The sequence below is a fragment of the Ziziphus jujuba genome, chromosome 7, assembly GCF_031755915.1.
Source record: "Ziziphus jujuba cultivar Dongzao chromosome 7, ASM3175591v1".
Taxonomy (NCBI): Eukaryota; Viridiplantae; Streptophyta; class Magnoliopsida; order Rosales; family Rhamnaceae; genus Ziziphus; species Ziziphus jujuba.
Window position 1 is genome coordinate 6,952,187 of NC_083385.1, and position 22,577 is coordinate 6,974,763.

The 22,577-nt window shown below is 32.3% G+C and overlaps 5 protein-coding genes across 8 annotated transcripts; all 5 read right to left on the reverse strand.

Moving 5' to 3' along the window:
- Nucleotides 1–2,599: 2,599 nt before the first annotated feature.
- Nucleotides 2,600–6,166, reverse strand: LOC107424239 (ranBP2-type zinc finger protein At1g67325-like). Its single transcript, XM_016033983.4, has 7 exons — nucleotides 5,980–6,166; nucleotides 5,714–5,759; nucleotides 4,870–4,985; nucleotides 4,238–4,442; nucleotides 3,731–3,844; nucleotides 3,382–3,494; nucleotides 2,600–2,902 (listed from the first exon to the last, which is right to left on the reverse strand). The coding sequence occupies exons 1-7, from the start codon at nucleotides 5,995–5,997 to the stop codon at nucleotides 2,768–2,770; spliced, it is 747 nt and encodes a 248-aa protein (XP_015889469.1). The 5' UTR covers nucleotides 5,998–6,166; the 3' UTR covers nucleotides 2,600–2,767.
- Nucleotides 6,167–6,590: 424 nt separating this feature from the next.
- On the reverse strand, nucleotides 6,591–10,041 carry LOC107435145 (uncharacterized). 4 transcript variants are annotated; one of them, XM_048479602.2, is made up of 6 exons: nucleotides 9,609–10,041; nucleotides 8,868–9,440; nucleotides 8,563–8,736; nucleotides 8,278–8,387; nucleotides 7,716–8,006; nucleotides 6,591–7,228 (listed from the first exon to the last, which is right to left on the reverse strand). In XM_048479602.2, exons 3-6 carry the CDS (start codon nucleotides 8,609–8,611, stop codon nucleotides 6,671–6,673), a joined length of 1,008 nt encoding a protein of 335 aa, XP_048335559.2. In that variant the 5' UTR covers nucleotides 8,612–8,736; nucleotides 8,868–9,440; nucleotides 9,609–10,041; the 3' UTR covers nucleotides 6,591–6,670. The 4 variants fall into 4 exon arrangements, with proteins under 4 accessions (XP_048335559.2, XP_060675151.1, XP_060675150.1 ...); XM_060819168.1 differs by lacking the exon at nucleotides 8,563–8,736 and having other exon boundaries at nucleotides 9,609–10,036; XM_060819167.1 differs by lacking the exon at nucleotides 9,609–10,041 and having other exon boundaries at nucleotides 8,868–9,530.
- Nucleotides 9,415–10,003, reverse strand: LOC107424243 (non-specific lipid-transfer protein A-like). The gene is made up of 2 exons (XM_016033987.4): nucleotides 9,619–10,003; nucleotides 9,415–9,440 (listed from the first exon to the last, which is right to left on the reverse strand). Exons 1-2 carry the CDS (start codon nucleotides 10,001–10,003, stop codon nucleotides 9,415–9,417), a joined length of 411 nt encoding a protein of 136 aa, XP_015889473.2.
- A 3,178-nt stretch (nucleotides 10,042–13,219) lies between the features above and the next one.
- LOC107435150 (ethylene-responsive transcription factor 2) lies at nucleotides 13,220–14,188 on the reverse strand. The gene has a single exon (XM_016046707.3). It carries the CDS (start codon nucleotides 14,043–14,045, stop codon nucleotides 13,242–13,244), a length of 804 nt encoding a protein of 267 aa, XP_015902193.3. The 5' UTR covers nucleotides 14,046–14,188; the 3' UTR covers nucleotides 13,220–13,241.
- Nucleotides 14,189–19,169: 4,981 nt separating this feature from the next.
- On the reverse strand, nucleotides 19,170–20,215 carry LOC107435141 (ethylene-responsive transcription factor 2). The gene has a single exon (XM_016046697.4). The coding sequence runs from the start codon at nucleotides 20,088–20,090 to the stop codon at nucleotides 19,302–19,304; it is 789 nt and encodes a 262-aa protein (XP_015902183.3). The 5' UTR covers nucleotides 20,091–20,215; the 3' UTR covers nucleotides 19,170–19,301.
- Nucleotides 20,216–22,577: the final 2,362 nt, after the last annotated feature.

Consider the following 22,577-nt stretch of genomic DNA (forward strand, 5'->3'; position numbering starts at 1 on the left):
AAACCGACACCATTAATCTTTACTCTATCTAAGATCCCCATATAACACAATCAGTGAAAATGTACACAACGTAACATGATTTCATTTTCCATACCACGACTATTCTCATGAGTATCTAAAATTCCCGGGAAAACAAAAATGTCATATGATTAGAAAACTCCTACCTCAAAAGCTTCGAGTTCTACTGCATAAAAGATGCCTTTAGGTTTCTCTCCTAAGCATCGAGCCTGAAGCCACTCTTCTAAAAGGCCGACGTTGAGACCAAGAATCAAATAATTATGAGGCTTACCAAGATTGGAACTATAGAATATATAAATATATAGACACAAAAATATAGAGAGAGAACCAATCAACATCATTTTGAACAGAGCAAAGCACCGTACCAAGAATAAAACAAGAATGAAGAAAACAAAGTGATGCAAACTCTAGAAATGGCAAGAGACAGGTAGGCACCAAAGGTGGTGAGGTCTATGAGCAAGAAGACAAAAGGTTGAGGCATTTTGAGGATTTGCCGGCCAGCTTCCAGGACCCAGGTGTGCGGCTGTTGGAGTAACCAAAGCATGGTATAATGTACAGACAAATATTCAAATGTTAGTTAAAGCATGCCGCCGTTTTACTATTTCTTTGGACCCAACGTCTTCTTGTACCGTACACAGTACTTTACTGTATTTATATATATGATATACACGAAAACCACCACTTTGCCCCATTGTTATTCTATTGAGAAATTTGAGATATGGTATTTTTATATTATTTCTATTAATTTATACTCGTGCACTTTTTATGTATAAAACACAAAAACTCCCTTTTGTTGGAATATTTATACTTTTACTTTTTTGGCTTGGTCTTCTTACTCTTTCTTTCTCCATTGACCCAAAAAAAAAAAAAAAAAAAGGAAAAGAGAGAAAAAAGACCTTGTATCTTTTTGTTCATTTTCAAAGAATTTGGCAATAAAAATGGGAGAGACATGAATTTAGACCCCTCCGATCCTATTATGCTATATGGTTTCGTTTAGAATTGTATGGAAGCTTTGGAATCAAATCCTATGTTCACATATATTCGTCAGGGCTAAAAATCATTCTGTAAATTTTAGTTGTTATCAAATTATATAATTAAAAGAAAAAGTATATAATAAAATAAGAAATGAAGAGAAAAGGCCAAAGAGAGAGAGAGATAGAAATAAGCAGAAGGTATTCAAATTCAAATTTGCGATTATATTTTTTTCCAGATGTCTCATGTCAAAACATGTTGATATACTATCACCAAAAAAACAACAAATAAATAACATGCTGATGTACCAATATCTTTGCTGCCCTAAATAAAATGTAAAATTCGTTGTTTCCACATAAGTTGTGCCTGTTATGTTATCACGGCTGGCATGTAAGGCAAACACAGAGAAGGTTGGCTTTTTATTATTATTATTTTTTATTTATTTTTTTTTTTTTTGGTCTTTTGGTTTACATACAAATACAGTTTATATTATAAAGAGTAAGTTCATTCATAGAAATATATATGGTAAGCTAATACCTCTAAATTAAAGTTATGATGTTAATACATAAAAGATTTTGGATAGAAGTTTGGCCTGAATGGTTTTGAAAGGAGGCAAATAATTACACAAACGTGTATAATTTGGAACGAATTTTAAAATTAGACGTCACCCAAAAAAAAAAAAAAAAAAGAAAGAAAGAAAGGAAGGTCGCAAGAAGAACTTTGTAATCGTCATAATACTATGTGAAAGGAAATAAAAATAAAAATGAGGATGTGCAGCAAAGACTCGCAAAATTAGCTGGTTTTTCCCTTCCTAATCCTACTTGGTCATTTCCAGCTCATATATGGCATCAATTAATATTTGTATTTGCAAAGAAATAGTCTTGAAAAGCTTTAGAAATCTCAGAGCACATAAATGAGTTCAATAAAATATCACAATTGGTTTTTGAGACATTGGTGGTCCAATTCATGATATATCCAGTAGAATTTGTACACCTTTCATTACGAACCTGAATTTAACATGGACCACCATCCCAACAATACCCCAAGCGGATGCAACTTTGCTTTATCAAATATAAAATCTATGCCATAATTTTGGGTTTACATTGCATTCTCTATACTCTGATATGACCGATTCGGCAGTACAACGAGTTAATTAAGAAAATACATATATAAAATAAAATAAGCAGTACAAGGGCGGCTTAACTGGGTACACATCAGCGAAATGTTCAATAACAAGAAATCCCATTTTAGAGTACGAATAAACAAGCTTTATAAAGAATATTTAACACCTCAAGAAGATTTAAAAATAAAAAATAATAAAAAAATAAAAAAAGAACTCTAGATTTATAACACGTTAAAATATCAAAGGTGACAATACCAAGAATCTTCATAGATTTATTATTATTATTATTTATTACTGTTATAGCAGGGTACCAATCAGCCTTGTGATGAAAGACCTGTAAGAAGTTTCCATCCCTTGCTTTCCAGACTACTCTTAATAAATTTTAATCAGGTTTAATTCAGAACCTAAACCAACTCGTTGAGAAAAATGCTAGAACACACCCACTCCTACATGAACTCTTAGCGCAACAATGCAGGACTTAAAAAGTAAAAATTAAGACAAAATATGGATAACACTTGCTTTTTAGTTGGAAATGAACAATAGGCCCTCTAATATTTTTTTAGAGAGATATTTGTCATACTTTTGAAATTCCCTTTGCAATAAATTGCAGGATACATGAATTACACTACCAATGCACAATACAGTATAAATAATTTACTTGCTTGAGCCAGGTTTCTCAGCTGCACATTCCTTTCTGTTACAAACAGTCCGAAAGGGATAGTTGAGGTTGCCACATTTGTCACAAGTCCAGCTGCCTTCAGGGGCACCACTATTTGACGGGTTTGGACCCTAGAACACATAATGCCGGTTCTCAGTTATATACTACATACTCAGAGAAAGACAAAAGAGCATCGTGTAGGAGCAATATTTGAGCAACACTTGGAAGTCGTAAAGGAAAAAAAAAAACACTGAGAATTAAAACAGAAATATCAAATAACCTCAAAGACAAAGTGGGACATTTATACCTAGTTTATAATCAAATAATCTGAGGTACTATGAATGAAAAGTGAAATCCTCATCCTTGACTGACTTGAAAACTTACAAACAAATACACTAATACTATTTGTGTACCTATAACTCTGAATACAGGAGCCCAAATGCATAGATCAGCATAACCATTACTAATTCAGAGAATAAATTTTCATTAAAAATGTATAATTCATTTTGCAGTAGGATTTCCAAAACAGTTTTGATATTCCAATACAACTTTTATATGGTGCACATCAGAATATCCCTACACTGGGTCAAGTTTTAGAAGAAGCACTTACAGGAGAAGGTCTGGCAGCTCCACATTTCTTCATGTTGCAAACCGTTCTAAATGCAAAGTTAACATTCTCGCATTTTGGGCATACCCAATCCCCTTCGTATAAACCATCTGGGCCTGCAAATACAATTAGAAGCAACTTTGTAAGACTGTAGCTTTGAAACCAAGTTCAGACAGTATATTCCTTTCTGCTTCTTTTTTTCTTTTGTTTTCCTTTTCCGGCAGGGTAGAGACTCAAATAAAATAAAAAATAAAGATTAAAAAATAAAAAACTGACATAGCAACCAACCAATGGCATTTTTGTTTTTCATGGAGCTCAAAAGCATAACAAAGTGACAAGAGAAAGAAATTACCCCCACGGCGTTTCCTGGAAGCAGGATTATCAGGCATCATTCCTTCAGACCAAGGAGACCCCTGAAATCCAAATCCATATCCATTCACAGTAGGTGGTGAAGCATAACCCATGCCTGAGTAACAGAATATCAGTTAAACAAACAAACAAAAGGGAGATATTTAAACATCCTTTGCTACACTATAGAACTTGGATGATACATCAAAAAGAGAAACACATTTTGGTTTCCTGATTGGTAGTAGCCCCCCAAAATTTGTAACCCATGCCAAAGTACTGGAGAACCAAGCTCAAGGCTTAAGTATTTTGCTCAGGCTTGGCCAAAATGTATATGTACATGTATAAATGTATAAGTTCATTTGTAATAATAGTTTGATTTGATCCATTCCAAAGGTCCACAACGCTGTCCTCCTTTCTAGATGTTCCAATGAATATCAAATTGTTTTATTCTTTAAAAGGGCATCACAAATTGCACAAAGAAGGTAGAGGATGAGTGAGTGAGAGAGAGTACCTCTAAAACCCCCAGGTGGAAATGTGGGTATGGGGCCGTACGGTCCGTGAGCACCTGGTGGTGCACCATAGTCATAATGCACTCCAGAAGGTAGTAATGGTGACCCATACCTGTTGGAAACTCCATAGGGCGGTATAGGAGGAACCCCAACACCTCCAAAATAAAAGGGAGGAGGGTTGTTATAGTGACTGGTAATAGGAGGAGGCTGCCACAAGAAAAAGAAACAGAATGGTGTTTAGATAGGAAGGTACACATTATTTTATCCATATGATTAATATAGCCCACAAAGAATCCTCAAATCTGAGAATGAACTAATAGCTCCAAATAACTAGTCTCATTCTTAGAGTTTTCATATCTTCAACAAGACTTCAACATCTCCAAGTAATAAAATACAGAAAACTGACTATATTAACGGCATATAGACCATTGCTATATAAATGCAATTGCTTGATCTTTGCTTTGACAGACAAGATTCATAATATTTCACCTCAACTCCAACAATTTATTTCACTTCAACTCCAACAATTTCACAACATTTTTCTATTCACTTGGAAATTCAAACAAATAGCAGATATTGGTTGCAGTAAAGAGAACAGTGAAAGAAAATACTCGAATTTTATTTGGTTACTTACTGTAGCCAAAACTGTTGGTCGAGGAGCACCACATTTTGTCCGGTTGCAAACCGTTCTAAATCCAAAGTTTACGTTCCCACATTGCAGACAGGTCCAATCTCCATCATTACGTAAATCTATCACAAACAAGGAGTGATGTTCAGAAAATTAGACCACATTAACAACAAAAAAAAATAGAAGCAAAAATAAAAATATTAGAGGGAAAGAAATAATATATCACAGAAGGAAAAACATTCGCCAGGGAGAAAAACATGGTCATAGAAACCTACCATAAATTGATAAAAACAATTACCATATGAGTTGAGAATAGAGCAACGAGGTCAAAAGATACAACTAAAATTAAAAACAGGGACCACAAACTATTTTCCAACAAACTAAACCGTGCGACAATGGTAGGTAATTTAATGTCAACCAGATGGAACAATTCTACTGAAATTACAAATTTTAAGTTTTTTAAAGATAAATACAATCATACCAATAAGGCAAAACTATCTAACAAAATAAAAGACAATCAAATTTCCTAGCGTTTCTTCATCAAAACTCCAATAACATTCTCAATTTCTCAACTTCTGCTTGTAAAATCAAGAAATTAAAAACAATGATAAACACGGATACACTAGAAAATAAAATATGAGAGAGAATTTTCACATAATATTTAAACAATTGAAGAAAGATTTTAAAGAGGGGGGGGGGGAAGCTGCTGCACGAGTAAAATTATGCACGAACTGCTAAACTCTTGAGGCACAAATTCAAACAGTCTAATCAACAGTAATATAATCATGATTGTTGCATAGAGTTTGAAGAATTTCTAACCAAACTGACGAAACAACAAGATTAAACTTACTATCACTACGAGACCGTTTCGCTCCGAATGAACCTCGATTATCAACCTAAAAAAGTACACAAGGTAGATGATTCGTGATTACAATTAGATAAAACAAACAGCAAAAAAGAAACAGTAATTTGAAACTCAATTTGCACTAAAAATATCAAAAATTTGAAATTAATGCAAAGAGACAGAATATTTATAGAAGTAATCAAATTTTAGGAAGATATAAAATTCATACATTCATAGTCTCAAAAGAGAGAAAAGCGAATAACTCTGCTTACCTTACTAGTAGAAGCCATTCTTCAGAGAGAGAGAGAGAATGCAGCGCCAGCAAAATGCAAAATTTGCGAACCCCGCTGGTCGTTTACTTTCGGTCAATTTTATGAGCGCAAAACCAAAAGGGAGGGACTTGTTTTATTTAGAGGTGTTTGGCTGCACGCAAACCGTAATCCCCCCAGTTGTCAAAACTACCCCTGCCGCGGTCTAAGGATGCTGCCTCGCGTTACGAAGTATTGTTTACCGTTTCTTTTTATTTATTATTATTTCTAACTAATAAATGTTATTATTATTATTTTTTTTTTGGCTTCAAAAATAAATGTTATAATTTGATATAAAATTTAATATGAATTTGATTTTGAGAATAATACTATAGAGCATTAGCCCTATATTATTTATTTAAAAAAAAAAAAAAACTTTAAAACCGAAATTGTATATTCACAAATTAGCCATTTGGCCCAATTCTCCTTATGGGTTTGATTAAAATATACAGCAGTGTCAATGACAGATTTGTAATCTGCACTTTTTATATATTATCTTACTAAATTTAAAAATAAATAAATAAATAAAAATGTTATGCGCAATTAAACTACCTTTTGAGGAGGACTCTGAGAAGGATGAAAACATGAACCTTGACTTAACCCATTGGCTAACTATATACATAAAAGGCCCGTTTAATGTTTTCAGTATTAGCACTTAGCTTACATCCAGTTTTTCAATAATTTCAAAATGCATCTGCAGATTTGGTGTACAATCACCAAAGTAAAATCTCTCAGAGACCTGTAACTTTCCTCCACTTCTCCCAGCTTCGGATTCGAGCACATGAAGCAATTTATCCTTTTCATCTCGAATCCAAGAGCGCCTACTGTCACACCACTGCCTGGGAGTTCCATGAAGGACAAAACGTATTTCTCTATTCTCCTGTACAACGATTCTAGAGATTTTCTCAATCACCTCATGGTCGGTGATGTATGCACCTGCAGAGTTTAATCCAACATCTATGTAATGTACTTCAGAAATGCTGTTTAAGAGGCTTTCTTTAGTACTGGGTATGATTTGGAACTCTTTTTTGGACTCTGAATATTCCCTATGTTCTGGCTGTTCCTCTGAGAATCCAAGTTCAGCAATTAGTTGGTTAACTACTGTACCTCCCTTGCTAAATCCAAAGATGAGTGTTTTAGGCATATAGATTTTCGATGCAGCAGTGCTTGCTGAGAGTGGTTCTTGCTGTATCCATGAATTGACACTCTTCAGCTGCGCCATCATCATAAACAGAGGACTTGAAATCATTTAAGGCTACATATGATTGCATGCTTCGATTATGTATGAGAACACATTGCGAAAGAGCTAGGTATCAGTTGAATAAATAAACTCAGGAATACTTATCTACTAGAACTTTAAATTTTCCAAAAGATGAGTAAGTAAACTCTTAATATAAAATAATCTTTTGCCGTTTAGTAAATAGCTGGATATACCAGTTTTAATGCTCTCAATTGTAGAAATTTTCAAAACATGGCTCCAGAATGACGCAATTGCAGAACAATGCAGTTCTTATTAAAGCAGTGCATTGCATTTCTACTCTGCATGGCCCCATAGACATACAGCGTTGAAGCGTTTAAATATCATAAAACTTGACAGGTCCTTAGATGTATGTAATCTAAGTGAAAACATATGAACGCAAGAAAGAAGATAACTTAAAAGACAAATACTATAATGAGATAAACTGATCACAGAAACATACCTCTTCAAGGAAATTTGACAATAGTGTGATAGCTGATCTAGAAGCTGGGAATCCAACTGGGTTGTACGATTTTGGCTCTCCCCATTGGTTCACTGATGGTATAAAATCCTTATACACAGCAAAAGGCCCATTATACACGGAAGCCTCAATAACCCATGTATTGATAGAACCTCCAATCTTGGAAACCAAAATTTCAGCTATGGTTTGCAAGCCTGATAACCTCTCAATCACCGGATTACCAGTGTGTGCAACTCGATCTCCACTGAAAAAGATGGCATTGGAAGAAGGCACCTGCATCTCATATTTTAAACAAAATACAAATATGGGTACTCCTTAATGCTAGAGAAAAAGAAGTAAAATGTTAGGCTTAAGTTATTCCTAAACATGGATGGAAATATTCAGAAATGCAAGAAAGATTTCAATTTCACAGCAAATTGGTTGCTACATATATTCTACTTCTCAGGGAAAGAAAAAACAGAACTTAACTCTTCCCTTGCATGATCAATACAAAGTATGCACACTAGCGCTTAATTTACAAGGGGTTAAGTAGAAAGGATCTTACAGTTAGATTTTTCGAGGTTGGTGAAAGGCACAGAGATGCTGCAACTTGGTAAAAAGCTCTGCCATTGGGGTACAATGGAACCTTTAAAACACCAGTCCAACGGTCCATAACTGGAATAACAGTAAGGAGGTATTAAGAATTAGTTGTTTTCTACATGTAATACTATTAGACAAATCTGGTTTTTTACATATATTACAAACAGGCCAGTTAAAGAATGTATCTCAAGAAGCCCATTTCAGGCCATCAAACTTTTCTTTTCCAATTTCCTATTAAAAAAATGTTTACCATCAACATGTTCGAAAATTCTTGCTTTTCCTAAGCTGAGTATGAACATTCAAGTCATCCCACATGGATGAAATTGGATACTCTAGTTCGTAAGAAGTAAACGCATAAGTATATTCAGCCTGGGACTTTTCACAAACATCCCATGTGCACTATAAATGTTCCCAAATAACATAACTAACAAAAAAGGAACATCAGAACAAATCACTCATAAAATATTCTCATCGTAATAAAATTTTCCTAATAACAAACCATAAAGCAAAGTGATAACCAAATTAAGAGAAAGAAAAAGGAGAAAGGTCTCTAACTTAATATAGCCGATCGCCAAATGGTGGAAAGCGCGGTAGAAATCTCGCAACGAATGGATTTCTCCACTAGTCTACAACCTTCTGGATGAGGCAATATTCAGTGAGGCCAGGCATACCAAAATTTTGCATTTTTTCGTTGTACCCGTGTTATTTTTAGTTCCAAAAAAACAAAAAAAATTTGAACATTTTGAATTTTCATTTTGACTTTACTTTTTTATTTTAACCACTTTAACGTCAACTTCATTCACGCTGTTGCTGACGTGTCCAAACCGAATGCATACAATATTCCGTGCCTTGTGAATTATACGGTAAAATAGAAACAAAACGGTAAACAAAAAAAAAGGTCTTAAAATCATACAAAAAAATAATAATTTTATAAACTTTATAATTGAGTAGTTTTCTTAATTATTGATCAAAATAACCATTTTATTTGAAGAATAAATTGAACCCATATATGACGATGGACATAATTAAGAGTGTACTATAATATAAACAGACTAATAAAAGCCAAATTGTCCTTGCTTCTTGTCTCGTCCTTGAACCTTAATCAACCACCATCATACTTAATTAACACTGTTACAAAAAAAAAAAAAAGTAAACAAAAAAAGAATAGAAAACTTAGTTACAGTTTATCAATATCAATTTAAAATAAAAAAAAATACAAAAAAAATAAAATAAAAAAATAAAAAGACGAAAAGAAAGAGAGAAGAGGAATGAAAGTTGCAGCAGTAGTAGTAGTACTCATGAGTACAATTTATGGTAGGGGAGATGGTGAAATTTATCTGAAGATGACACTTGGCAGGCAGAGAAGCTGCTTGATCTTGGTTAAGATCAGGATATCCAGTGGCGGCTTCCTTGAGACATTCACAAGCGGCTTGTCTGAGAGGTGGGGTCGGGGTGATGAACTGGAGATATTCGAGGCCATTACAACAAGCAGCCGTTGGATCATCATCATGATCCTGATCATGATCACGATCTCTTTGTGTCAGGTAATCCATGCACCCTATCAAACACATCTCCACTTCTCCACATGAAACCGCGGATCCTGTGTCTGCGTCCCCACAACCTCCCCCATGCACCGCCGCCATAACTATTATCAACTGTGCCACCACCATCGCTTTACTCCACATTGACATCGTTGACGACCACCCTTTCGTTGTAATTTTATTTTTAACAAAATCAAATTAAGTTAATTTTGGATTAAGACTTCCAAATCCGATTGTGATTATCATGAGCCCCTAATATTTTGTTTTTTAAGTTTTTTTATTTTTTTGGGGGGGAATAAATTAATGCGTGGTTCACGGCTTCATGCATCAAGTGTGTGTGTTACATTGTGATCTATTACCATCGCTAACTTGAATTTGTGCCGTGGAATTAACAAATTTCAAAACTTTTTCCGGAATTTTAATATGCTTCATTTATTTGTCCAATTAAAAAGAATTGATTACTTTGTCAACCCAAAAGGAAAATAAGAAAAAAAAAGATTTAAAATAAACGTACATATAAAACAGTTGACCAGTTAAAAAAAGGTTTCAGCTACTAGCAAATTTGTTAAACATATTGGGGATTTAATTTCATTTTTCCTATTATAAAATTCCAGAGCCACTGACTTCTACATAACTAACCTTTTTTTCTTTTTCTTTTTTTTTTTTTTTTTTTTTGGGTGTGATTCCTCATGCTGACCTCAAAGTCTTGAATACTAATTAATTGAAGAATGCAATATCCCGTTTTTATAACTAAATATTTTAATCTTCTTTTAATGTGTATATATATATATATAATAATTTTAATGTTATGGAAAAAATGATATAATAATAATGACAAAATATCAAAATTTTTTAGTGTCACATTGCTCACATTTGTATAGAGAATAAAAAATAAACTCCCTCCTACTCCATATTTTTTTCTTAATTAATCACAATGGAGTCTAATAATTCTCAAAGATATTGTCTTGTGCTCTGTTTGTTAGCTTATACAGCAACACATGGGTCGGTGCAGCATGCCTGAGAACACAGTCAGCGTCCTATTAATTTAATAAACTTTCTTCTTTTCTTTTTTATTTTTTCTTTTTATTTTTTATTTTTTATTTTTTTCCCCTCCCCCTTTTAGTTACATATAATTTTTAGGGAAACCAACAAAATTGTTTTATATAGAAATTTATTAAAATAATTTGTCGCATATATTTACTCAAAAATTTATTGGAAAATTCAACAAAGATCCCCCATATTTTCCTCATTTATATTTCCTTCTAGTACAGAACCATAAGAGTGAAACTAAAACGAAAACAAAAACGAGTTAAACGTCATCTTTGAACTTAAAATTGACTTTCTGTAATTCAACTTGGGTGGGTTTCTAGATACAGAATGATCAATTGGGTACAAGCACCCATACAGTACAATAAAACTAATATTTAGCCATAATTTTCATTTTCAATAAAATAAATTTACATGGCTAATATCTATTAAACCATGCTGAACAGTTTTTTATTATTTTTATTTTTCTAGGTTATAAATGTGTCAACGGTGTTTACTGTCTTCTAGTTTTTTAATTAATTAATTGAAAGCCTTCCTTAATTAATTATATTCTTCCTACAAAGAGTTATACCCACCTTACAATTTTCAAATAAAAATTATGGATATATGAAGCTCCTGACCAAGAAAAATGTCAAACACAACAAGAATGATGAAACAATATTGACGAGTTAAGCATATATGCTTCTTCGGTCAAAAATGAAACACAACAATCTTCAATATTGTATTTAAAGGAGGGGGGGGGGGGGTGTGGGGAGAGGAAATATTCGAACTTGTACCTTCATTTGTACTTCATTTGACTATACATACACATGGTGAAATATTGAATTATTTAAGGTACTATTTATTACAAACAAGTCAAACCCAGTCTTTGTAATATTCAAACTAAAACTCAAGCTCGGCTCAAGCAAAACATGGGTGTTCTAGTGGATTCAAATTCAATTGTCTTTTACATTGACAGTACATCCTTTTAGATTTAATTTTCCAAAGCAATTTGTCCCTTAATCAGTTGTAGTTTCGAGCTGTCTTTCTCACTTGTGCGCCATGTTTGACGGCTTTGGCTCTTATGCGTTAGCAAATTTGAAAATGAGATCCTCAAAATTTGTTGAGACTCATTAAATATATATGTAAACAAAGTCCAATATTTAAACTTTATTATCAAAACGTTCGAACAGTACCGATCCATTTGACAAGTTGTTTCAATGTTTACACCCATTTTATGCGTGTTGGTGTTTGTAGGCAGTATCAAAAACTGTTGGACATTTTAAAAACAACTGCATGCAATCTATAAAAACTTTGAATTATATTGACATGCTTAGCTCTTGCCGAGTTTACATTTAAGAAAATAGTTGCTTTCACAGCATTGTGAAGTCACTCCTTTTTATTTTCATAAAGTATTAATATTTTATTTGTCCATATATTTAAAAACATATTGATTAAAGGACCTCACACATTAATAAAGGCGTTTTAAAGCGGTCATAAAATTCAAATTGACAAATTGAACTTAGACACACCACGGCAAGGAATTGTGCTTCCACATAAGTATGGAGAGTATTGTCCTTGTATTAATTACCTTTGACATGCAATTTATCAATTAGGAGTCAATTTTTTTCACTCATTAATTTATAATAACTTTTGCTTTGAAAGAAAAAGAATGTTATGTAGTCTGCGATATCACAGTGATGGATAAGAGGCTTTTCACTAGATCAATCTTATTTGATTTTTTTTGAATTATTAAAATATAATGGAGAGATATTTGTTATAATATTTGAATTCTGTCCTAATTAATTATTAGCTGTACAGCATTATTCTTCTCTGTCTAGAAAAGTTTCCATTAGATATTCTCATATGGTTCTTGTTTTCCTTAAACTCGATAGTTGTAAATAGCTAATATATTGAGGTAGACATTTCATAGCTTGGAAAGAATGTTCATGCATCTAATTCTAAGGCTTCCAGAGAGCCAAAAAAATCAAATCAATTCAGTTTATACATTGAATTTTCTATACATGAAAACGTTGAATCAAAATGTTCAACTTATCATTCATACTATTTTTGTCTTATTCAGTTTTGTGCCATAAACATGTCCTTTTGAACAAAAAAAAGGTTTGGCACATGTGGAATGATGATTTTGGCAAAGAAAATAGGCTTTTTTTTTCTTTTTTTTTTTTTGGGGCCAAAGTTAAGCAAGCAAATGTACATTAACATAACTCAAAATCGTCTAAAATTTTCCATGTTTTACAGTTTACAATATGATGACAACCGACTAGCATAGCTAATTTTATTAGTTAAAATTTAATTTGACGTGTAAAAGAAAAAAAAAAAAAAAAACAAACAAACAAGACTTTTATAACCATCCGCACATGAAAAATCCAGGTGGGCTGGACAGGCCGACATTGTAATCATTCAAACCCTGATCGCCAGGTGTAAGTGGAGCCATTTGAAAAACTTCTACAGAACTACAAACAGTACTGGACTCGGCTTTAGCCGCTCTTGAGCCGACTAATTCCCTTCTTTTGTGCTTGGGAGAGCCACTATCCCAAGAATAGGAAGAAGAAGAAGCGTCGGGGGATCGGCGCTTGGGACTGACCCTAACCGGCTCAGGAGCTCCGGAGCCAATGAGGTGAGGGAAATTGAGCTTGGCTTTGGCGCCACGCATTTTGAAAGCGGCTCGGTCGTAAGCCAAAGCGGCGTCCTCGGCGTTCTCGTAGGTGCCGAGCCAAATCCTAGAGCCGTTCCGCTTTGGATCCCTAATCTCCGCTGCGTACTTACCCCAAGGCCTCCGCCTCACTCCCCTGTACTGCCACCCTCTCCTCGGCTTGTTGTTGTTGGACTGATCAGGCGGCACCACATCCGTCTCTGTCACCGTCACCACCGTAGGCCCCACGGTAGGCCCCGCGGTAGGACCCATTTCAACGGCCATGTGGTGATCTGCTTTGAATAGAAAATCAGTCCAACAGTCGGTGAAAGAGAGGGACTGAAAAAGGCTTGGAGGAGCTGGGGAATATTGCTGTGCGTTAGTAGTAGTAGTAGTAGTAGTAATAGTACTAGTGTCGAAGTGAGAATCGTCGTCTTCCAAGAGATGCTGGCGAATAGACTCTAGAACATCTAATTGATCAGATTCGGAGTAATTACTTTGTCTAGCCATCATAATTACTAATGTAGGATGTGTAGATGAGAGACCAGTAATAGTGTTCCGACGGAACAAGATTAATTATGCGGTAGTGGTATTTTTACGCGATTTGATTTTGATGTACTAGAAGTGCTGCATGGGACATGAGATGAGAATCTTGGGTTGACAATGAGTTTATATACATAATGTATGCATACTAGATTTTGGAATAAATCTGAGAAGCAAGCTATAGCCTAGCCTACCCAAGTTGTATTGGTGTTCGATGTTTCTAAGAAAGTTCATGGGGTTTTTTGATTTTAGTCACGTTTTCTTATACTGTGAGTTGAATAATTTACCCCAAAAAAAAACAATATCGTGTTATTCAAAAAATATATATATAATTTGAAATTTTTATATAAATTATTTAAAACTATTGTCTTTACTTGCGCATCTAGAGTATGGCGACCCGCAGATAGCGACAGGTGTCTGCTGACTGTAAGAACTTCCAGTTCCTATATTCATATTGTGGTGTGCCACTCGCAGTTCTTGTTTTTTTTTTTTTTTTTAAAAAAAAAAGTATGGCGACCCGCAGATAGCGACAGGTGTCTGCTGACTGTAAGAACTTCCAGTTCCTATATTCATATTGTGGTGTGCCACTCGCAGTTCTTTTTTTTTTTTTTTTTAAAAAAAAAAAAACAATTAATAATGGATATAGCAGGGCTGAGAAAAAAATAATTTACAATTTTTTTTTACTTTTAATTTTGTGCTTAATTAAAATAATTAACAAATTTTAACTATTACTAATAAATATTATAAATAAACAAAATATATACATTAATTAAGAACAAAAGAAAAACGAAAAACAAAAAACCAATACATTTAACAGACAGCATCTAATGATAAGTTTTTTATTTTTATTCTGGATATAGATGATTAGAATTTAGAGCAATTGTCCAAAAACTAGTTATTTTGCCACTAGAATATCATTAAAAATACGTTAATTAAGAATTAGTTGATCGATAGGATAACAAAGCATTATGTATAATAATAATAGCACTGGGGAAAAAAATTTACGTACTTAATCATAAACAAAAGGCACTAATGATAATTCTTGTTTAAGAAACTTCTGTTGAGTTGCTATTGTTGCCACGTCAACAACAATAATAAATAATAAAGAAAAGCAAAAGGTAAAATTTTTGGAAAGGAATATTCATGGTCAGCAGCTAAAGCTTTGTACATATGAATTTTTATATTAAGAAATATGCATGCTCTTGGTTCTTTCCTATGATATGTGGAAAGTAACGGTCTTCAATTAAAAAGTCAAACTTCACGTGTACATATGACCTTATTTTAATATATGTTCTACTCTTTTTATTTTTATTATTATTATTACTATCTTTTTCTTTCCTGGGTAAAAGTATTGTGCATACATAGAGGGCTGTAGTGAACAAAATTATTGGCCAAAAATTAAATAAACTTTTTTGTTTGGATGTTTCATATTTGTCTTGTTTTCTTCGTTGTTTAAAGTTTCAGCAGTTTGCTGAAGAGAGATGATTGAAATGCCAGTGCTACGAATTTGGTAAAACATATATATGACTTTCTTTTTTTATTACAATATGATCACTCGTCCTTGTATATATAGTCATGATTATACAGTGGTAAATACTTGGATTTATACTGTGGATCAATATTTATCTCTGTACAATTTTTGTAACTCCATCTCATAAAGATTTATCCACACTAAAAAATAAAACAAATTAACAAACAAAAACAACATCGCATCTGCACAAATTATCAATTAATACTAAAAAAATTATTAATTTCATTTATTAAGTAGTTACTTTGTTTTATTAACATGTCATACTGAAAATGGTGTGCTCTAGAAGTTATACTTTAGAAAGCGGGTAGAAGTGAAGATGTAACCTCGTCGTTATTATTATTGTCATTATTATTTTTCAATCAATACAACAATTTTTTTTTTTCACTGTGACAACAAATTTTTAATTTAAAAGAGAATGAGCGTATTTGAAATTCAGAAGTACATGGGTGACCCTCCTTAATTAATTGTTTCTTTGATTAATGAATACGTAATATATCGATCCAAATTATCCAGCTTTAAATTGTATTGGCCAGCGTACGTACAATATTTTTTTAACATATGCATATACACAGTTAAATGTATAACGAAGTTTTTTTTTTTTTTTTTTGGTCAACAATAAAAAGTAGCTAATTGTCTTATTAATTTTAGTTATAATGGTTAGAAATAAACACAAAAAGATTTTTTTTTTTGGTCAACATTAAAAGTAGCTTATTGTGTTATTAATTTTAATTATAAAGAAATAAACACAAAAATAAAAATCAGCTATAACGGTTTAAAAAAATTAGCAAGTATACATTTCCATTTAAAAAAAAAAAAAAAAAAAAAAAAAAGGCAAGCTCCAAAGAGAGTTAACCATCCATTGAAAGTTTGGCGGTACCCAGAAGTTTTTTTCTGCTGTTAATTTAGGACTAATATGTATGTTTTCTTCGTCGTTGGCCCCTTGAATTTATCCCTAGAAAAAACAAAACACAACAAATTAAAAATGCGAACCAATCCCCACAAAAAAAAAAAAAAAAAAAAAATCAAAGTACTTGGTTCTATTAAAAGAGAATATTAAAACTGTGGAATTACTCGTCATAAAATTTATATCAATACATATATAAATATATATATAAATAGTAATGTTACAAGAATCGAAATTATTTATTAAATAACACATATTAATATATTATTGATTAATATATTCATATGATTTAAATATAAAAAATAAACAAATATATGCATGATTCACTTAAAGTAATATTATTATTTTGTATTATTTAATTTACTTTATCTTCTAAAATTATAGTATTTTACTAAACTATATAATCCACTAAAAAATATTTTTAAATTTCAATAATTAAAACAATTTAAAGATTAATGATAAAGTTTTCAAAGTTGTTGAACAATATATCTTGATGAGAAATTGATTGTATACATATATATATGCAAGTAGATTTACATTAAATCAACATGGTAACTATTATATAATGATTTATTGAGATTTTATAGAGTTCATCTTGCCTAATACAATTTTAGTATTTTATTATTAAATTCATATTAGATTATTAATTAAGTTTTAAAATATCAATCATAAAGCTAATAAAAAAATAATACTAAAATCAATTTGATGCAAGTCTGACTTTCTTTTTAACGAGTGAATATCAAAATTCGAATTGAGCAAATAATAATAATTTTTTTTAATGATGACCAAGAAAATAATAATAATTTTCAATATTTATCCCATCACTAAATACACAATATAAAATATGTTCTCAAGAGATAAACCTCTCTATTTATATTCGCTTGAAACTATGCTCCAAATAGAAATACGATAACAAAGATGCCCTATAATTAAGTAATTATTATTAATGAATTAAAAAAAAAAAAAGGAATAGTTATTATTAATGCGTATCTTAAGTGGGAAGGGACAGTTTGCATTTCACGTTGTACACGCTGTTAGTCTCCATCTCTTCAACAAAAGGCCATTAATAAACTCGACGAGGAAAGATATTGTCAGGAATAAAGATCTCCATCTATAATATCTTAATAATTAATCTAATATTTTTAATTACAATGGAACATATTTTATCAAAAAAAAATCCCTTCAATTGCTCGTATACTTGTTCTATTTTTAAATATTTATGTCGCAGAATCTTGTACAGAGACATCATGATATTCACATGACACTGTAAACAACTATAAATTGCATTTGCATGCATGTTTTTTGTTTATTATTAAATTATCTGTTAATATATATATATATATATATATATAAAGTACTGAATAAAATATTAAAAAAGTATAAATAGGATCTATCTGAAAGATTTGCTGGACGAATTTCGAAACAAAGAGGAGTAGATCTACTGACCGTAGATTATAAAAGGAAAAAAGAGAAAGCCCTATGACCTGTAGATCACACGGTTTTTGCAATTCAACGTATTTATATTTTAATTTAATCCCTCTTGTAATTCAATATTACTGTGGTTTTACTTATAACTCACTCTTTTTAAATAGTTTATCAAAGTTTTCAAACTTAAAACGAAGTTTAAGACGCAAAGACCAACACAGAAATATTTATTTATTCATTTATTGACCTTTTTTGGCCAAGAAATTGGATACCTTGAAGCAACTTCATTTCGTATATATATTATTAATTCATTCAGAGTCTTAAGATCAAACTCGTAGGATTGTATTATTTTCTTTTTAAATTCATACCTGTACTTGCTCCACAATCATTGAAGAACTTAATTTTGACATTTGATGCAATTATCATTGTTATTAATAATTTTATAAGATTACAAATTCAAGATCGGAATCTACATCCACCAACACACACACACACACACGCATATATATATATATATATATATATTTTTTTTTTTTTGAAATGGAAGTAAATACAAGTCATATACATAGATCGAGTGAGTATCACATGTGGGTTGTACTATACTTTGTCACCATCGTAACTAAATTTTTAATTATTAATGTAAAATATGTGTGTTTGTTAATTTACATTCATAATTTTTTATTTCTTTACATGTGTTCATGTTTATATGCATGTATTAACAACTACAAGATCGTAAAATTTTAATTAAGTAAATAATAAATATTAGGAAGTCGGTAGAAGATTTTTAATGGAATAGATATTTAAAAATGATAATAAATAAGCTAGCAAAATGACCTTAATATTTTTTATTTTTTATTAATTAGTATTTTGAAAGTGTCTTATGTCGAGGAATAATTGACATCACATTGGCAAAATTACACCAGACCAAAAAAATTAAGCTTGCAAAATAACCTTAATATTTTTTATTTATTATCAATTACTATTTTGAAAGTGTCCATATCGAGGAATAATTGACATCACATTGGCCAAATTACACCAGACCAGACAACCGTATATACCTTTATTAATTTGATTCCTTAATACAGGCATGCATGACAACTACAATTTTCCTTTTTCATAGTGTAATAATTATTTTTTCTTGAAGGAGAGGCCGAGAAAGAAATTAATGTTAAATATGAAATAGTAATTAATTAAATTATTTTTAAAAAAGGGAAAATAAAATTGACAATGTTGATGTTGATAATGCAAACCAAACTTTTTAAGTTACGGGGCTAATCAAATTAATTAATATGTACAAACATTATGGTCGGTGGCGAAAAATCAAAATTTACAAATTACTGAATTTAATATTATATTAAATATGGTTCTATGGTAAATTGGGGAGCATTGAATTACAGCTAAACTGATTCACTTGCGACGACTCATTATCCGACTCGGTTCTAACCGCCGATTCAACACCACACCTCCTTTTGGGCTTGGACGACACCGTTTCGGAGGACGAGGACGATGAAGGAGAAGAAGGCTCCGGTAAGCGGCGCTTCGGTGTTATCCGAACGGGCTCCGATATACCCGACCCGATGAGATGAGGGAAATTGAGCTTGGCTTTGGCGCCGCGCATCTTGAAAGCGGCTTTGTCGTAGGCCAAAGCGGCATCCTCAGCCGTCTCGTAGGTCCCGAGCCAAACTCGGGCCCCATTCTTCTTTGGGTCCCTAATCTCCGCCGCGTACTTTCCCCAGGGCCTCCGCCTCACTCCCCTATAATGCATCCCTCTTGTCGGAGCGTGAGCCACACGCTCCACCTTCACCGCTTGATTCACGACCTCCTCCTGTGTCTCCACCTTCACAGTCGGCAGCGAAACAGCATCGGCTCCATAGGAGGGGCTCCAGCCGGAGCTAACGGCGTCGCTTAGTGCACCGTAGAGCACCATGTCATCAGAATCGTCGGCTTTGAAAGGCAAATGACCATTCCAATTATCGGCCATAAAGAGGCCGCCGAAGCTCGAGGTCCAGCAATAGGAAGGAGGTGCAGTGTAATCAAATGATGCCGGAAAAGAAGCCGCGACGGTGTCGAAAATGTCGTCGAGAAGAAGGTGCTGCCTGATGGACTCCAGAAGAGCAAAATCAGACTGCTCCAAAAGACTCCCTCCGGTTGACATTTTTAGGTGTTTTGTGGAGTAGTGTCAGATTAATTTTCTTACAGTTTTGAAGGTTTGTTTTTTTGGTGTTCAATAGCCTTTTGGAGAGGATATGAACATTGATATTTTGATTCAGATGCTCTGCTTTGTTTGATACGCTCACTATATATATACGTGCATTTATGTTGTAATTTCATGAAAAGTCTTTTTTTTTTTAAACCCAATTTCATGGAAAGTCTAATGATTCGGTGGTGAAAGTTGAATTTAAAAAGTCACGTGTGAAAACCGTGCTGGATTTCAATTATTAAAATTTGTTTTAGCTAGGGAATGGTGTACACGGTACAGCTCAGAATTTTGTCCATTTTTGATTCCTCGAGTCCTATCATTTTTAATTAACAAAGAAAATGGGCAATATTGGATAAAATAAACACTATTATTGAACCTTATTAAATAGTTGTTGTGACACAAGCTACCTGAAATTTTGGGCCCCCTCAATTTTGTTGCTTTTTCAGAAGAGGAACAACCACCATATGTGTGCTTCCCATTTGTGTATCCTTGTAAATTCACAATATTACTATCTTACCAGAAAAAGAAAAAAATTCGCAATAATTCTATGGCTTAACTGAATTTTGGATATATAAACAAGGAAAACAATATTGTAATATATATATATATATATATACACATATATAAGATACAAAGAAAAACATGATTAAATTGATTATTCTGTTAGTACATCCTAATCTGAAGCTCCAACATATGTAGTTCATTTCCTTTGAATTATCTCGTTTTGAAGAAAAATTCTTCCAGTTTGTCTTTCTTTCATCCTCCATATATATAATATTCTTCTTCTTCTTCTTCTTCTTTCTCTTTTTGGTTTTTTCTGTATATAATATTTCCACTACATACAAAAAGAAGGTCGGTATAGCCAGCTTATAATGATTTACTTAATGACGAAAAGCGATGACAGCAACTCAAACATTTATTACTATGATTTATTTTAATAATATATCATTAGTTTTTATCACATTATTTTAGGTTTTGGTATAAGAATTATGCTAGTCCTTATTGTTGCACTTGCCCCATGTCGATCATTGAAATATGCTATAAAATTATACTATTTAAAGACCCATCAAAACTTTCCCATCGATGCTTACATTAATGTTTTGTATTTAATCAAATGAAGTTAAACGGGAGTATACATGCACGTCTCATACGTTATTGATATTTCTGAGCATTTATTTATTTATTTATTTATTTTACTATATTCTAAAAAACCTCTCCTTCAAATACCTTAAAAAAAAAAAAAAGCACAACATTGGGCAAACAAAATATCGATGCATGCATATGCACGCACCTAGAACCTTAGAGGACTTTGTAATAGTATACATTCCTATCCTTTATACGTCACGTCTTCAATAAAAGACGAAATAGAAAAAAGATTGATAAAAACTAGCGCGCACGATGATCATCACGTGGTCAACATATAGATTCAAACGAAAGGAAAAATATGATCATATACCATTTGGGGAGTGCGAAAGAAGGAATAACTATAATTCATAATAATAATTATTATTATCTTCCACTTGAAATTTGAATTTGATAAATTTTGAGATTACGCTATATATTTTGTATTTACTTCGTTATAATTAAGCACTAGTTGAAAGCTTAATTTAGTCCAAGTTGTGACTCAATATTATATGATTTATACTTTATCAAACCACCAAAACGAAATCTTTGATATATAAATTATGTATATGTTGAGTAAAGACTTGGAGATGGGGTATGCAAATAGTATACATATCGTGACATATGCAAATAGTATACATATCGTGACATATATGTTATCCAGTAAATAGTAAGTAACATGTGATATTTGAAATTAGTGTCTCAATATGATATAATCTACTTTGATTTGAGTCCATATATTAATATTCTAATATTTATATCTAGATCTAAATGATATATATTATATAAATACATATGGGAAACTTAAGGCCTGGCTAGGATTCCCGGCTTTTGAAATTTCTGTCTGGTTTTTCCATCAACTAATTAGTTAATTAATGAGAGTTTATTATATGTAATCTTTATAATTTCATCTTTGTTTCAGTTATAATTAGATGCTATATAAAATATTTACAAGTAATCATAAAAACCATTGGCAGGCAAAAGAAATACTAGTTATTTGATAAATGTACTGAATAAGAAATTGGCCACTTGTAGATTAGCTTATAGTTAGAATTTGTTAGTATATACAATTATGTTTCGGCGCCCTTGGAAAATGGTTTGTAATTGATTAAGGAATAAACAAAGCACTAAATCATCCAAATTTATAAAATCAACTGGAAAAACTGAGTAGAGCTAGCTCTTATTAATTCATGAGGAAGTTAAGCCGGTATAGGATGCTCGTACATACACCAACCTCTCTAGCTGGTTGCAAAACAGGTAATTAAGGACTAGTATTACCCATATATTATAATATTTTTCAATTATTTTCATTTGTATCAG

Bases quoted from the DNA above. Each gene is read 5' to 3' on its own strand.
- LOC107435145 (XM_048479602.2), bottom strand. From the start codon at position 8,611: ATGTTCATACTCAGCTTAGGAAAAGCAAGAATTTTCGAACATGTTGAT. The intron at 8,007-8,277 runs GTAAGATCCTTT...TATGAGATGCAG, and splicing joins CAACCTCGAAAAATCTAACT to GTGCCTTCTTCCAATGCCAT. The intron at 7,229-7,715 runs GTATGTTTCTGT...ATGATGGCGCAG, and splicing joins TGTCAAATTTCCTTGAAGAG to CTGAAGAGTGTCAATTCATG.
- LOC107424243 (XM_016033987.4), bottom strand. From the start codon at position 10,003: ATGTCAATGTGGAGTAAAGCGATGGTGGTGGCACAGTTGATAATAGTT. The intron at 9,441-9,618 runs GTACTCATGAGT...TTTTTGTAACAG, and splicing joins CATCTCCCCTACCATAAATT to TGTTAATTAAGTATGATGGT.
- LOC107435141 (XM_016046697.4), bottom strand. From the start codon at position 20,090: ATGTCAACCGGAGGGAGTCTTTTGGAGCAGTCTGATTTTGCTCTTCTG.
- LOC107435150 (XM_016046707.3), bottom strand. From the start codon at position 14,045: ATGATGGCTAGACAAAGTAATTACTCCGAATCTGATCAATTAGATGTT.
- LOC107424239 (XM_016033983.4), bottom strand. The intron at 4,986-5,713 runs GTAAGTTTAATC...TGTTTGTGATAG, and splicing joins GAAACGGTCTCGTAGTGATA to ATTTACGTAATGATGGAGAT. The intron at 2,903-3,381 runs GTAAGTGCTTCT...TATGTGTTCTAG, and splicing joins GAGCTGCCAGACCTTCTCCT to GGTCCAAACCCGTCAAATAG.